The 13860-nt window shown below is 45.8% G+C and overlaps 1 protein-coding gene across 3 annotated transcripts in view; it reads left to right on the top strand.

The window, feature by feature from the left end:
- Nucleotides 1–13524, top strand: part of KIRREL3 (kirre like nephrin family adhesion molecule 3) — a 761094-nt gene extending 747570 nt beyond the window's left edge. For all 3 annotated transcript variants that reach the window (XM_079955017.1, XM_079955019.1, XM_079955018.1), the window contains 2 exons: nucleotides 9663–9749; nucleotides 11559–13524. In XM_079955017.1, coding sequence (XP_079811143.1) covers nucleotides 9663–9749; nucleotides 11559–12002 — 531 coding nt within the window. In that variant the 3' untranslated portion in view covers nucleotides 12003–13524. The remainder of the gene's footprint in view (nucleotides 1–9662; nucleotides 9750–11558) is intronic.
- The last annotated feature ends 336 nt before the right edge of the window (nucleotides 13525–13860 follow it).

The following is a 13860-nucleotide window of genomic DNA, read 5'->3' on the forward strand; positions in this document are numbered from 1 at the left end:
GAGAAACAAGAGCAACTTTTACCTTTGTACAGTAGGCTAGTTCCTATGCACACTCTCTCTCACACACACACACACCCTATCCTCCATCTAGGCAACAAGAGTCATTATCACAAATCAATGATACCTTCCAGGTAAACAAAAAACCTCAGAGAGTATGAAGCAAATCTGGTGAGAGGTGTGGTCTGGATAGAAAGGGTGTGGTTTCCCCTGAAGGGAGTCCCAAGGGCCAGTTAGAGGCACATCTGGCCTCTGGACTTGAGGTTCCACACCTGTTTTAGCTTAAGAATGCTTGAGCCTCTCACTTTGGTATGAAGAAATGAGCTGCTCCTGCTTCTTTATTGAACAGGCTACCTCTACATGTCAGTTTGCTGATAGGAAGCCTTCCATCCTTGCAGGTCAGAACTAGCATCTTAGATCCAGCCACAACTATACAGTGACCACCATCAGGACACTCAGTCGGTGTTTGATGTAAATGATTGGGTTTTTTAAATGTCAAAGGACATGATTATGAAACTGCAGAAAGTTTTCAATTTGTTACCTAACTCTAAAAATGCAATGTGGAGAACGAAAAGGTATCATCTCAGCTGCACTGCTGGCACATTAACAATTGCAATTGCCCATTAAACGCTTGACTTAAATGTGCCTGATTGTAATGGGAATTTGCCAGACAGGATGCTAAAGTAGCTCATGTAGAAGTGGAACCAAGACCAGGTTATAAATGCTTGCAGGATGGGCCACCCCAGCATGTTCGCTAAGTTTGGGGTGTGACTTTTGCTGCTGTACTGGAAACCACAGTGAAAGTCCAAGTGCCCAGTTAACACACACTCATATAAAGTTTTGTTTTGTTTTGTTTTGTGATGGAACAAGAAACAGTGGCTTTTTTCAAAGTGGCCGAGTCCTGAGCATCGCTTATTTCACTTATTGAGTAGTTAATGTGCATAATAACCAGCCACTGTGCACATTCACCAGGCTTCAGGAAGTATATGTCCAGAATCCTTCTGTAAAGAAGGAATTGGGCACATCTCCCGGTCAATATACGTAAGTAATGTGCTTATATTGACTGTATTTTGTTCATTCTCCAGACAGTATGCATAATCTCCAACAGTGAAACTACTGTATAATAAAACACAATGCAGTATAAAAGAAAACTACAACATAATGCATAAAAACAACTTTTAAAAACCCAAACGAAAACATAGCAGCACATTTTGAAACATCTTTTAGCGTCAGAGATCCTTTCCCTCTTCACCCCGCCTCTTGCAAGGCACATCCTGACCCTCACTATGCAACACTCATCCCACTAACACAAAGACATCACACCCAAATTCTGCCTTACAGTTACACAAAACCACAGTACGAACTGCTTGTTCCATATCACTCAACCCATTCTACTCCCACACCTCACATGCATTCATCAGTACACACAAACACACCATCCCACCCAGTAGTTCCAATTATCTCCCACTCCATCACCAATCAATCTTTCTACTCAACTTGAAATATACGACAAAAACACCAAGACAACAATGATACCATCCACTGACAGAACTGTATAAAATTGTATAAAATAATGCAGATTGCCATCTGTCAGTCACACCCAGGTTGCTGTCTCCCACCCAGTACTCACACGCAAGGATGAATTGTGCACCTTCCCCACCCCATCTCAAACATTTCAACCCACACAATGAAGCGGGGAGCTTGCTGGTAGAGGGAACAGGAGCACTTGGCGCTACAACATTTTATTGCAGGTATCGCTTGTGATGCACTTTTCTCCCTGCACATTTTGGTTACATCCTGCATATTTGGGTTGTGTCCTGCCCATATGTCCTGCATAGATGTGTGTGTGTGTGTGTGTGTGTGTGTGTGTGTGTGTGAGAGAGAGAGAGAGAGAGAGAGAGAGAGAGAGAGAGAGAGTCTGTAACGATGACTGTCCCCTCTCTTACAGAGTTGTTTTTAATGTTTACTGAGCTAATAAATGCAAGGCAAGGCCCTTGGAGCACACAGTGAGTGTTGTTGTTACTACAAAACAGCCAGCAGCAGCAGTCAACCTCTCTAAAAACAGCCAACTGCTGCCTTCCAATGGTGGAAGTTTGTATGATTATCAGGCTTCACAACACCAGCTTGTGCCATGGCGTAACTCGAGGACACTGGCTAAATTGATTAGCAAAGACCTTGTTTGCTCCAGGAACCAGGAGGGGGGGGCAGTGGCAGTTTTCAAAACAAAACAATCCCTACTTGGTTGCTGAGTTTGAGCCACAGAGTGGCTCTCTGGCTTAATCCCCAGCTCGGCCACCACTCGCTTCCCAGTCTGACATTGTTTGCTGGCAAGCGGCGGTGCCAGAAGGAATTAGGAGCCATTTGTCTTGTTTTCCCTCCACCTCCACTTCCCCACAAAATCTGGACATGCCCTTGAATTTCAACGGTCCTGGCAATAAGTTAATGGCAGCTACTCAACTTTAACAGGTCTGTGGGTAGCTTTATCGCCAGCCATCTGTGTTGACAGCAGCGTAACCAAAGCTCAAAAGCATATTGGAATCTTTGGCCATATGGTGGCCAGGAAGGGAGAGCCAGTGACTCCAGGAGAAGAGTTTGCATTATATACAAAGGCAGGTGCCCAGAAAGGGAGACACATCCCTTACCTGACAGCTAACAGGAAAAGGTTGTCCTTGGGGTCCATACACAACAAGAGAGCCATGTTTCCATAGAATCATACAACTGCAGAGTCAGAAGGGAATTTGAGGACCACCCAGTCCAACACCCTACAATGCAGGAATCTCAACGCAGGACTCCCAGCTGGATCATTAACACTAGGCCATCTCTATTAATGGCATACCACTTTGCCAATCCATCTCCTTTTAGAAACATGAAGAACCATGAAGGCTGTCAGCTATTATAATAATTTCCCAGTTTCCCCAGCCACTCTGGGCAGCTTCCAACAAAATATTAAAATACAATAGTCCATCAAACATTAATAGCTTCCCTAAACAGAGCTGCCTTCAGATGTCTTTTAAAAGTCTGGTAGTTGTTTTTCTCTTTGACATCTGGTGGGAGGGCGTTCCACAGGGCGGTGCCACTACCGAGAAGGCCCTCTGCCTGGTTCCCTGTAACTTGGCTTCTCACAGCGAGGGAACCACCAGTGATAACTTATACAAAGCTAAAAACCATTTAATGCTGATTTTAGGTGTTTTATTATGACTGCAGCATTTTTTTTTCATTGAGATGCGTTACTGTAAGGTGCTTAGAGGTTAAAGCACTAGAGAAGACCTTTTCAAAAAATATCAGTCAATGAATCTCTCTAACCTGTTCCTCACCCCATTCTGCAAAACACTCTCAACGCCTTCCCCTTCCCTTGATGCTACAAAAGGCTTTACTTCTTAGTCCCTTTTACCATCCTGGCCAGTAGACCAGTTCCACGTTGAGTGCTGGGCCAAAACTCTCCCATTCTTTTTGACACCCTTCTTCCAAGCATGTGCTTTGAGTTTTTCCTGATGAGTATTCTGTTCACGGGGATAATCTAGCCGAGCACTTTCCATTTTATGCTTTTCATTAAATCTCACCAACATCTAAATAGCAAAATCGATGCTTTTGTCAGCAGTGTGACATGCAGCAATAAGATCCCTCTTCCTGGTCTTGCTTCCCTGCCCCACTTGCCCACAAACCACCTGGTTAGTTTCCTCATGAGAGGCAGCACGGGCAATTCAGCTCATAGGATTTTGCAGGTACATCACAGTCACAACCAGAAAAAGGCATCTGAAGTTATCAGGTGGGTGAGGGAGTTCCCTGTATGGAACTGCCATGTCCCTGTTCCAGCAGACTTGGTATCGATGGACAAATGTCATTGCCCGATATAAGGCACCTACATTTATTCCTAAATAAACACGTGTAGTTTCAGGATCTCTGGGCTTGAACTCTGAGATGGGAAGGAAACCTGGCGAGGTGCTATGGGCTGCATGCACACAGCATGCTTAGGCACGGAGGGATTATAGGGGTGGCCAACATTGCCCTCTGCAATTGGCTGGCAGTATGGAGCATCTGGATTTGCCAGACGTGGTATAAATAGCATGATCATAGCAGTGAGACAGGCCTTCTGCCTTTGCCATCTAAAACAGGCTGGTGCTTGCTGCACTTCAAGTTCTCCAGCTCAAGCTGCTGATTTCAGTGACCTTGAGATGGATGCACTACTTTAGATTCAAGGATGGCCACTCATAGCCTTGTCATAGCCCTGACTGACAGGGCAGATCCTAGGAGGTCCTGAAGCGAGGGAACAAAGGGCATTGATCAAATCAATCTTCCCCTTAAGCCAGGAAGTGCCATTGACCAGTGGTTTCAAGTCCAATCCCCAGCATCACCAGGTGGACCAAGAGAAACTCCGCTTGAAATCTAGAAAGTCACTGTTGATTATTGTAGACAACTGGATCTGTGATCTGACTCAGCAGAACACAGCTCCCCATGATTCTAGAAGCCCGGGTCTGTGTGCAACAAACTCGGTGCCTAAGGAAGAAGTCTGCCAATTTCAAGTATTTTGGCAAGAGAGTAAGAAGAGGTTGGCTGCATTTCCCTGATACTTGCTAATCCTGCCAGGTCACGTCACCTTTTGAATCCATTTTGCATTGTTGCCACTGTGGTTTTGCTAATTGGGACTGGAGTTTGTTTGCTGTGAACAGATTCAAGTGAGAGCTCCACCAGTATGGCCCTGGAATCTGCATGTGTTCCTCAAAGCAAAGTTTCCCAAGAGTGTGCTTTGTTATGGCACACCCAGCTGTGATCTGAGGCTGCAGTGGATCCTTCCTAACATGATCCATCGTCCCAAAGCTGCAGGCCAGGTGGATGGAAGGCAGCTGAGTTGTCAGTCACTTTCTTAGCTTAACCGGTCACATGCTTAGTTATCACTGGACTAAGTTTCAGAGACTTGAAATGGATTCCCTCATTTCTCCCATAATGCATCTGTGTAGAACAGGAAGAGGAACTCTCTGCTGCTGTTCTTTTCTATGGCTTCATCAAGATACCACACTGTATCCATGTCCCAGAACTTTTATTTTGTTCCTTCCCTTACCCTATGTAGAATAAGGTACTTTTTTACAACAACTCCTTTCACTATTAATTTATTGTTTTTACTTAGTAAATATACATTGTGCTCTTCCTCTCAAAGCAGCTCTGTTGTTTTGAAAGACTACAAAGTGGTGTGTGAGAGAGAGAGAGAGAGAGAGAGAGAGAGAGAGAGAGAGATGAATTGACCAAAATTGTGGAGAATCAGGGTAAGGCTCATCAGTAACGTTAAGGGAGATACACACACGCCAGCTTTCCCCACTATTCGAGCACTAATGTAGATAGTAACTAAACCTGAGCATGTGCACACACACATTTTACTCCTCTGTGCATCCAGAAGTCCTATTATTATTATTATTAACAACATTAGCTTCTGCTCCCAAAATTCACACGTGCACTCACCTTCTTAAATTCAGAGCTTTCCCATTGCAATCCTTTTCAGAATACAGTGGACGCTCGGGTTGTGAACGTGATCTGTGCGGGAGGCACGTTCTCAACCCGCAGCGTCCGCATCCCGTCTGTTGTGATTTGGTCTTCTGCGCATGTGCAAAGCGCAATTTAGTGCTTCTGTGCTTGTGTGAGTGCCAAAACCTGGAAGTAACCTGATCCGGTACTTCCAGGTTTTGGCACGTCCGTATCCTGAAATGCGCAACCTCAAGTGTCTGTAACCCGAGGTATGACTGTATACACTTATAGAGCTTTGCACAGTGCTTGAAATTCAGGTACCACACTGAACCACATCAGGGGTGGGTGGGGAAAGGCTTCCAAGGGACAGTTGGCAGCTCAAAGTGGGCTCCTGGTTGCTCCTTTGCTGCAGCAAGATGCATTCCCAGTTGCCCATCTTCTGAGCCTGTTGATACCTCCCTTTAGTCTGTGGATGGTGCTGGTTTGGCTGAGTCACGTACTGACACTCAGAGAATGGGTTTGCTACTAGTATGCAAGATAATACATAGCACTTATTCCATAAGCCATGTGCTCCATAGTTAATATGAGAAGGGGGAATCACATTCCTTTGTCTTTGATTTATCCAGTCTCCTCTGTCCGTACTAAAATCAGTCTTCTAATTGCAGTGCCCAAACCCTCAAGGTGTATCAGGTTGCTAAGGCAGATCAGCTGAGAGGAAGACCCTCTTTTGCACCCAGTGGGGCTTTAAAAATATATATACCTATATCAACCCACCAAATTTAAGGGGCAGGTCTGGGGAATAGGTGGAAATGGAAGAGAGTATAAAGGAAAGAAGGGGGGAATGAGCCTCCAGCTGTTAGTTGCTGGAGTGAGATCATATTGAACTAAACCGCAGTGTAAACTTTATTAAAGGTCACACTAATGAATGGCTTAATTCTAGAATTATAAATTAACTCATGTGGCTTTTCCTTTGTGAGCAACTGTGCTTTTCTGGAGCTAACCAGCTCTCTAACATACACACAGTGAGTTGAGCTGATATGGTTATACTGCCACCTGCTGATTAATGCCGCTATTTACATCTCAGAACTGCTCCAGAGATGGATGAGCAGAGAGATAAGCTTACTGAAAGTGAAGGGAGTGGAGAGTGTGCCCAAGTACACTGCCTTGTGTGAAATTTGCATACATGCTTGTTCACTTCAGCTTCCAAAAGGAAGAGAAGCTTTCAAAGCCACTGTCTGGAGCCACAAAGATAAGTCTTTGCCGAAGACCACCTAGGCTGGGATGAGCTCTGAAGCAGTGGACTTCATGGAGGCTGATTCATTCAGGCAAATCAGGCACTGCCCCAGCCACCTCAATCTATGCTAAGCCAATCCCCACCAGCCTGCCTTCTTACAACCAATCAGGAGAGGAGATGGTTCTGTCTCTCATAGGCTCTGGCTCCACCTACTGTTGGTCTCCCTGCCTTACACTCCATCAGTTCCACTGAGGAACAGCCACCACTGAGTGGACTTCCTAACCCACACTACAGCGCCTCCTAGTGTTGGGTGGTGGTGGCACAAGGGTTAAATCCCTGCTTCTCATTCCTCAAGTGATCAGCCCAAGATCTGCTGTAGACTTGAACCTGAGCACGCAGAGCTGCTGACTTCAACACAATTAAGTTTTAAGACGGGACCACAGCTCATGGACACAGTACATGTTTTGCATGCTGAAGATCTTGGATTCAGTCCTGAGCATCACTAGGCTGGCTGAAAGAAGAGATAGCCCACTGCCAGAATGTGGTCCCCTCAACAACACAAAAGCATTCCCCTCCCCTGCTTTGAGATCTGAACTGCAAAGACAGCAGGGGATTGACTGTCATCAGCCCCTTTACAAAGGAACCAAAATGACATATTTCAGGATCAACAAGGAAACCACAAGCTATTTAAAGGCACAGGGTAGTATCCAACAAAATTCTACTCTGAATAGTCCCACTGAAATTAAGGAACCTAAGTTAATAATGTTCATTAACTTCAGTGGCTCTACTCTGAGCAGGACTAGCATCAGATACAACCCCTTAGATTGTACTCACCTGGGTACTGCCTGAGACAGCATCAAATGGCCAATGCCAATACACACACACACACACACACACACACACACACAGGCTGGGCTGGGCTGGGCTGGGCTGGGGGGATAAATTCAATGAAGTTTACATTTAAACACAAATCTATCAAATTCACACTTTATAAAACAATCCCCTCCCCCCAAAAAACAGCAACCTTCAAAATCTGCACATTTCCACATTTTGCAGTGCAGTTACCCAGCAAGTAACGTGCATAAAAATGCATATACCTTGGTTCTCAAATGCCTTGGTACTTGAACATTTCGTCTCCCGAACGCAGAAAACCCAGAAATAAGTGTTCCGGCTTTCAAACGTTTTTTTGGAAGCCAAACGTCCAATGAAGTTGTCAGCTATTGTTTCCGGGGCGCCTGCACCAATCGGAAGCTGTGCCTTGGTTTTCGAACGTTTCAGAAGTCGAACAGACTTCCGGAACGGATTACATTCGAGAACCAAAGTACTACTGTACAATGGTTAGTGTGCATCAAAATGCACATATTAATGAAAATAGCAACAAAAAATGTGTACACTGAGTCAAATTGCATACAAAAATAGGTTTATTGGAGAAAATTCACACCAAAATGCTGTCAAATTTTATTTTAAAAAATCCACAAATTGCTGCTGAAATGTGGAGAGCTCAATTTAAAATGGGAAGGAAATGGGAAACTGAAAGAACCAAAATTGACAGATCCATCCATCCCTAATCCCAAGCCAGGTTATAGTGTATCCAGGGCAAACCATAGCTGGTGCAGAAAATTCCACAAGCACCTCTCCCTCTCCCTGGCAGTAAGATAGAACAGTGTCGAATTAAATAACTAACAATTTACAGCCCTTTCTTGACCCTCAAAATTAGCAGCCTAGAGATCTCTTTCTGCATATGCACACACAATGCAGGTTCTAAATTTCCTTATCCCTATCCCTTTAAACTGAGAGGCCAGGACTGTGGTGCAACTTGACATTCAGCCCACTGAGAGGCCACATTGCCCATTTTGACTGGTGTGCTCTCTTTTCTCCCCCCCCTCCCCGCCCCAGATTTAATACTTTTGACACATGTATTTATTCTATTGAATCAATTGATGCTACCAGCATTTTTTTTTTTTTACCTCCGAGCAAAACAAAAAAACAGGTGCCTTAATTTATTGCATTAAATAGCTGTATCAAAGACTTTCTGACAGATCAAGAGAAACTGCTGCAGGGGAAGGATTTCTGCCACCATTTGCCAAGCTTTTTTAAAAAAAAAGAAAGGAAAAGAAAGGAAAAGAAAAGCTAGATGCCAAGCAACAATCAGGACTGTATTGTAGATTTAGAATTGTGATTAGCCTCTGCATTCAGCAGCGGTAATTCCACCAGAAGCCCCAGACTTCAGTGGCAAAGAGAAAAATGGCAATGCTGAAGAGAAGAGATCAATATCTAGAGGAGATAAAAGGCAACAGAGAAATTGGCTGATAACTATTCAGATCTCGTGCATCCCACCTTCCTGAAAGAAGGGTAATTAAAGCCATATTCTAATTAACTTGTACTTTGCCCCCAATCAGAAGCATCCTTTGCAGAAAAACTAATGAGGCTGGGAGAATGGGTTCTTCCTTGTGGATCCGTCTGTCTAAGTAAAATAGAAAGCAATCTTTAATTTGGGGCAGGAGAGGAGGGAAATGAGACAAAAGCTCTCTGAATAGTTGGGTGCTAAAGACTTCAGACCCCTCAACTGGTGCAGGTGAGAATCGGTGACCCTCTGCAAAAGCTCAGAGCCAAACCATACCTGCTCTGCAAATATGTGGATATAAAACTCAACACTCACTTCAATTAGGAAGGGGTGGTTTTTAGCAGAGGAGTTGCGCTACTGAGCTTCTGCTACAACCCAGATCTAAGAGGAGGAGGAGAAGGAGATTTGCTGACAGCAGCTGGATGATTCCATCCTCCTTTCTACCCTGCTCCCTGTCCAAATTGCCAAAAATGCTGGATATAGGAGTGAGAAGAAAGAAGACTTTTCACAACCAGCAGCGCCATTGAGGTATCTGACAACGTTCCTGCTGCCACAGGCTGAGAGACGAACCCAGATTAATTCCATGGATGGGTGTTTCAACAGTATTTGCTAATCTGCCTCTCCTGTTTGCAGATGGACAGGAGCGAGTTCCAGCAGGATTCGGTCCTCAAGCAGCTGGAAGTGCTCAAGGAGGAAGAGAAGGAGTTTCAGAATTTGAAGGTAATTGACTACAGCAGGGGTGGGGAGCATGTGGCCTTGGAAATGGTGCTGGACTCCAGTTTCCCATCAGTGTGGACACAGTGCCCAGAGTTGATGGGAGCTGTAGTCCAGACAACATCTGTAAGGCCACAGGGGCTCCTTTCCTGGGCAGCAGGATACTTACTACTTTACTCATGCAAACAATGCTACCTTGGGGTTAACAGATCCAGGGATTCCTTAGTCACCTGTATCTGGCAAGCAGTAAGGAAAACAAGTCAAGTCCGGTTTAAGCCAATGAAGCACCACTAGAATCAGCATCAATACAATAAGCACAAGTACTTATCACAGCAGGTAGCCATGCTTCTTCATTATACCATGAGAGGCTGGTAACCACCAGCCGCTGCCACCTTTTACAAAGCAATTAAAGTGAAATTTGGGGCAATTCACACAGCCAGACTCAATCATATTGAGAACATGGGTGAGAGTGTGGCCCAGAGGAGTTCAGCATGTGATGGCATCATCCTGTGGTTACATCAACAGCCCCCCAGTTCAGTATTCAAATCGGTAGCTACTGCAGCGCTCAAATGCCTCCAGCGGCAGCTTGGGGAACAATGTGCCAAACTCAATGTAGATCTGCTAAAACCACGTAACGCAAAACTCATTGTAGATAAGATATACTAAAACAGAGGCAGGGAACCGATTGTTGTTGTTGGGATACTGCTGGGAAAACGGGGGCATCAGGCAGGCCCCCAGCTGGCTCCAGCCACCGGCCGGCAGCCAGTCTCCCTTGGAACAGCATCAATCAGTGACATGAGCCTCAGATACGTTTAGAGACCCGTGCACGCTCTATCAGCAGAGTGTGCAAATCTTCTTACAGCAGAAGAGGCCGACAGAGAAATGTGTAAGCATAATGTATAGTATTTTATTCAGCATAGTTCAAGAACAAAGGAAAACATGTCTGCTTCCCTTCGTCTCGAGCAAAACAGCAGTAACCCAAAAGCTATATACAAACGGAAGTGCTGGAAGTAAACAGGCATGTGACACAACAGTCATGCCTGTTCCCTTTTAAGGTAGAACAGAACGATATCCTAACAATTATCTGCCACCACCATCCCTGCAGGCCAAGTGTGACAGGTGGGTGGGGCCACTTGCTTGTCAATCACCTGATGCCACAGTGATATCTGATGTCCTTTCTTCCCTGCCCGCATGATTTGAAATACAGGCTACAACCATTTCGCATGGGGATTCCCTATCCTCTTCTGGGTCCAAAAGTGCTCATATGTCAGTGATCACATGTCATTTGGATGCTCCTAAAATGGCTCCTATCTGTACTACTATTTAAGAATTTGCACCTGAATTTCCTTCCCCTCCCACTTCCCTTGCTGTCCCTTTTCCCTTGTATGTTGTATTTTTTTAGATTGCAAGTCTGCAGGCAAGGAACTGCCTTGTTTATATTTATTGTGTGTGAGCCACTCTGGCTGAATGTTGGGGTAAAAAAATACAGTCGTACCTTGGATCTCAAATGCCTTGGCTCCCGAACAATCAAAACCCAGGAGTGTGTGTTCCGGTTTTTGAACGTTCTTTTGGAAGCTGAACGTCTTGACAGCGCTTCCAATTGAGTGCAGGAGCTTCTTGCAGCCAATCAGAAGCCGCGCTTTGGTTTCCGAACGTTTTGGAAGTCGAAAGGACTTCCGGAACAGATTCCGAACATCTTCCAAGGTATGACTGTACTCTTAAATAAAGACACAGCCAACAGTATAAACCAAGAAGTCTAAAACACAAAACACGCACCCTGGGCCAAGAAATAACTCTTCCCCCCATTTTTTCCAGGATCCCACTAATGGTTATTACAGTGTGAACACCTTCAAGGACCACCACTCCACTCCCACCATTTCCCTCTCAGGCTGCCAGCCGGACCTGAGACCAGCCAACAAGCAGCGCGTGCCCACGGGCATGTCCTTCACCAACATCTACACGACCCTGAGCGGGCAGAACCGCCTCTACGACTACAGCCAGCGCTTCGTCTTGGGCATGGGCAGCAGCTCCATCGAGCTGTGCGAGCGGGAATTCCAGCGGGGCTCCATGAGCGACAGCAGCTCCTTCCTGGACACGCAGTGCGACAGCAGCGTCAGCAGCAGCGGCAAGCAGGACGGCTACGTACAGTTCGACAAGGCCAGCAAGGCCTCGGCTTCCTCTTCCCACCACTCCCAATCCTCTTCTCAAAACTCAGACCCCTCCCGGCCCCTGCAGAGGAGAATGCAGACCCATGTGTGAGGAGGATGGGACTGGGACATGGAAGCGGTGGTGGGGAGGAGGAGGAGGAGGAGGAAGAGGAGCAGCAGGCTGGGACGTTGGAAGAAGGCAAGCTCCCCTCCCAGCCTGAAACCCAGCCCTGCCGCCAGCCGGGGTGGAGGAGCCTCCTGAGGTCGGCAGGTTCTGGGTGGGTGGAGGTTGTTTTGTGGTTTTATTTGCATTCTAGTGACTTTTTCTTTATAAGGCCTCAAGGCACTTTCTCCCCTCTTCCTCACTTAAGAGGAGAAACTGCAGCCCAACACACAAGGCGACGGGAGCTAGGACTAGGAGTCTGTGTTGCAGGTAAAATAGTCCATACAAAGAGACACGTATCTTCCCCTCCTGGATCTGTTGACCCTACTGAGCAGGTGGGGAGAACCTACGGCAGCTGAACCCAAACTAATTTTAAGCACAACAAAGTCTGTTTTCTTCCTGCAGCAGACTGGGCTTAGGGGGCCATGGGAGCGACGGAAGGCCCAAAGACAGGCAACTCGTTTGAGTAACTGTAGGTCGGAACAAAACCCATAAGCTTCGTTGGTTGCTTTTCCATATGTGTAACAACGGCATCCTCTTTCAGGGAAAGGGTTGGGGTTCTAGACTCAACACCACAGGAGAACCACAGGAGAACCCTCTTTCATTCCATAAAATATGAGCTCTTCTGGCTGCAGGATGTTTTGAGACAACACATGGTCTTCCTGTTGACCAGCAATTTTGTATTTCCTGATTCCTCCGAAGATTACCTCTCCCATTTTCACTTGATGGGGAGATACATACATGCTACCTGTCAAGTCCTCTGTTCTTGGTCACTTCACAAAGAGAAGGTGACCAATGCTCCTGGTGTCTTTCCCCTCCGCTTCCTCTTCCTCCATGACATCACTTCCTGACTGGACATTTTGGAGATGGCACACCTTCAAAGCTGTCAAGTATGGCAGCCTACTGCCCTCCCTTCCTGCCGCTTAGCCCCATTTGCAAACTGCAATCACACAAAAAAATTGTCTTCAAGCAACCTCAAAGAGTTTGGCTTACTTTTAAGGAAGTTCCGTAGAGGGGGGAGAGGAACAGTCATTAGTGTAACTTAGTGTGCACTGACTGCTTAATTCTGGTCGTCTTTTTTTTTTACTTTCTTTTTGTTTGGTGTTGAGTGTTCATAATATTACAGTGTGTCTTTGGACTATAAAAGCAAAACAAAACCTGGAGTTGAAAACTTTTAAAGTGTTGATTCTCAGCAGAACACACAGACAGACAGACACACAGACAGACACGCACAACAGGAACGCTCTGGTCTGGATCAGCTGCAGAGGAACTGTTGGTGGACAGAGGACTGAGCTCATAATCTGAGTGACGTGTGACAATCACAGAGAAGGCCCTTCCCGTGGGGGCTACTGCAAGTGAACATAGAGCATTTTCTTACTGCTGCTTGTGTATTTCCTTCCCCCGCCCTATTCTCTTACCCCCTCCCCCCAATAGCACAACTGGAAAATTAATACAAGAGTTGTTACAAGTGCCTTTGCAGTGAATTCATTTGAAAGCTTGTCAGACAGAAGGTCTCCATTGTGAAAGAGAAATCACATACACCTTTTCAGGTGAAGGGTACCTACAGAATGCCCCACGATCTCAGGGCTCTTACAGATACCCTATTCACTGAACACTCATTCTGATTTGTTTGCACAGGGGTTAAGGTGGCATTGCATCAAAGCAAGTGTTGTCTGACACTTTCCTATACATTTCACCATCACTCGCCTTAATGCAATCTTTGGGGGAAGTTGGTTTGCTGCACAAGGACTCCCAACCAACCATAATTGTACAACCTGAATTTACCAGTATGTGATTGTATCCCACC

The sequence above is a fragment of the Podarcis cretensis genome (genome assembly GCF_951804945.1).
Source record: "Podarcis cretensis genome assembly, chromosome: 15".
Lineage (NCBI taxonomy): Eukaryota > Metazoa > Chordata > Lepidosauria > Squamata > Lacertidae > Podarcis > Podarcis cretensis.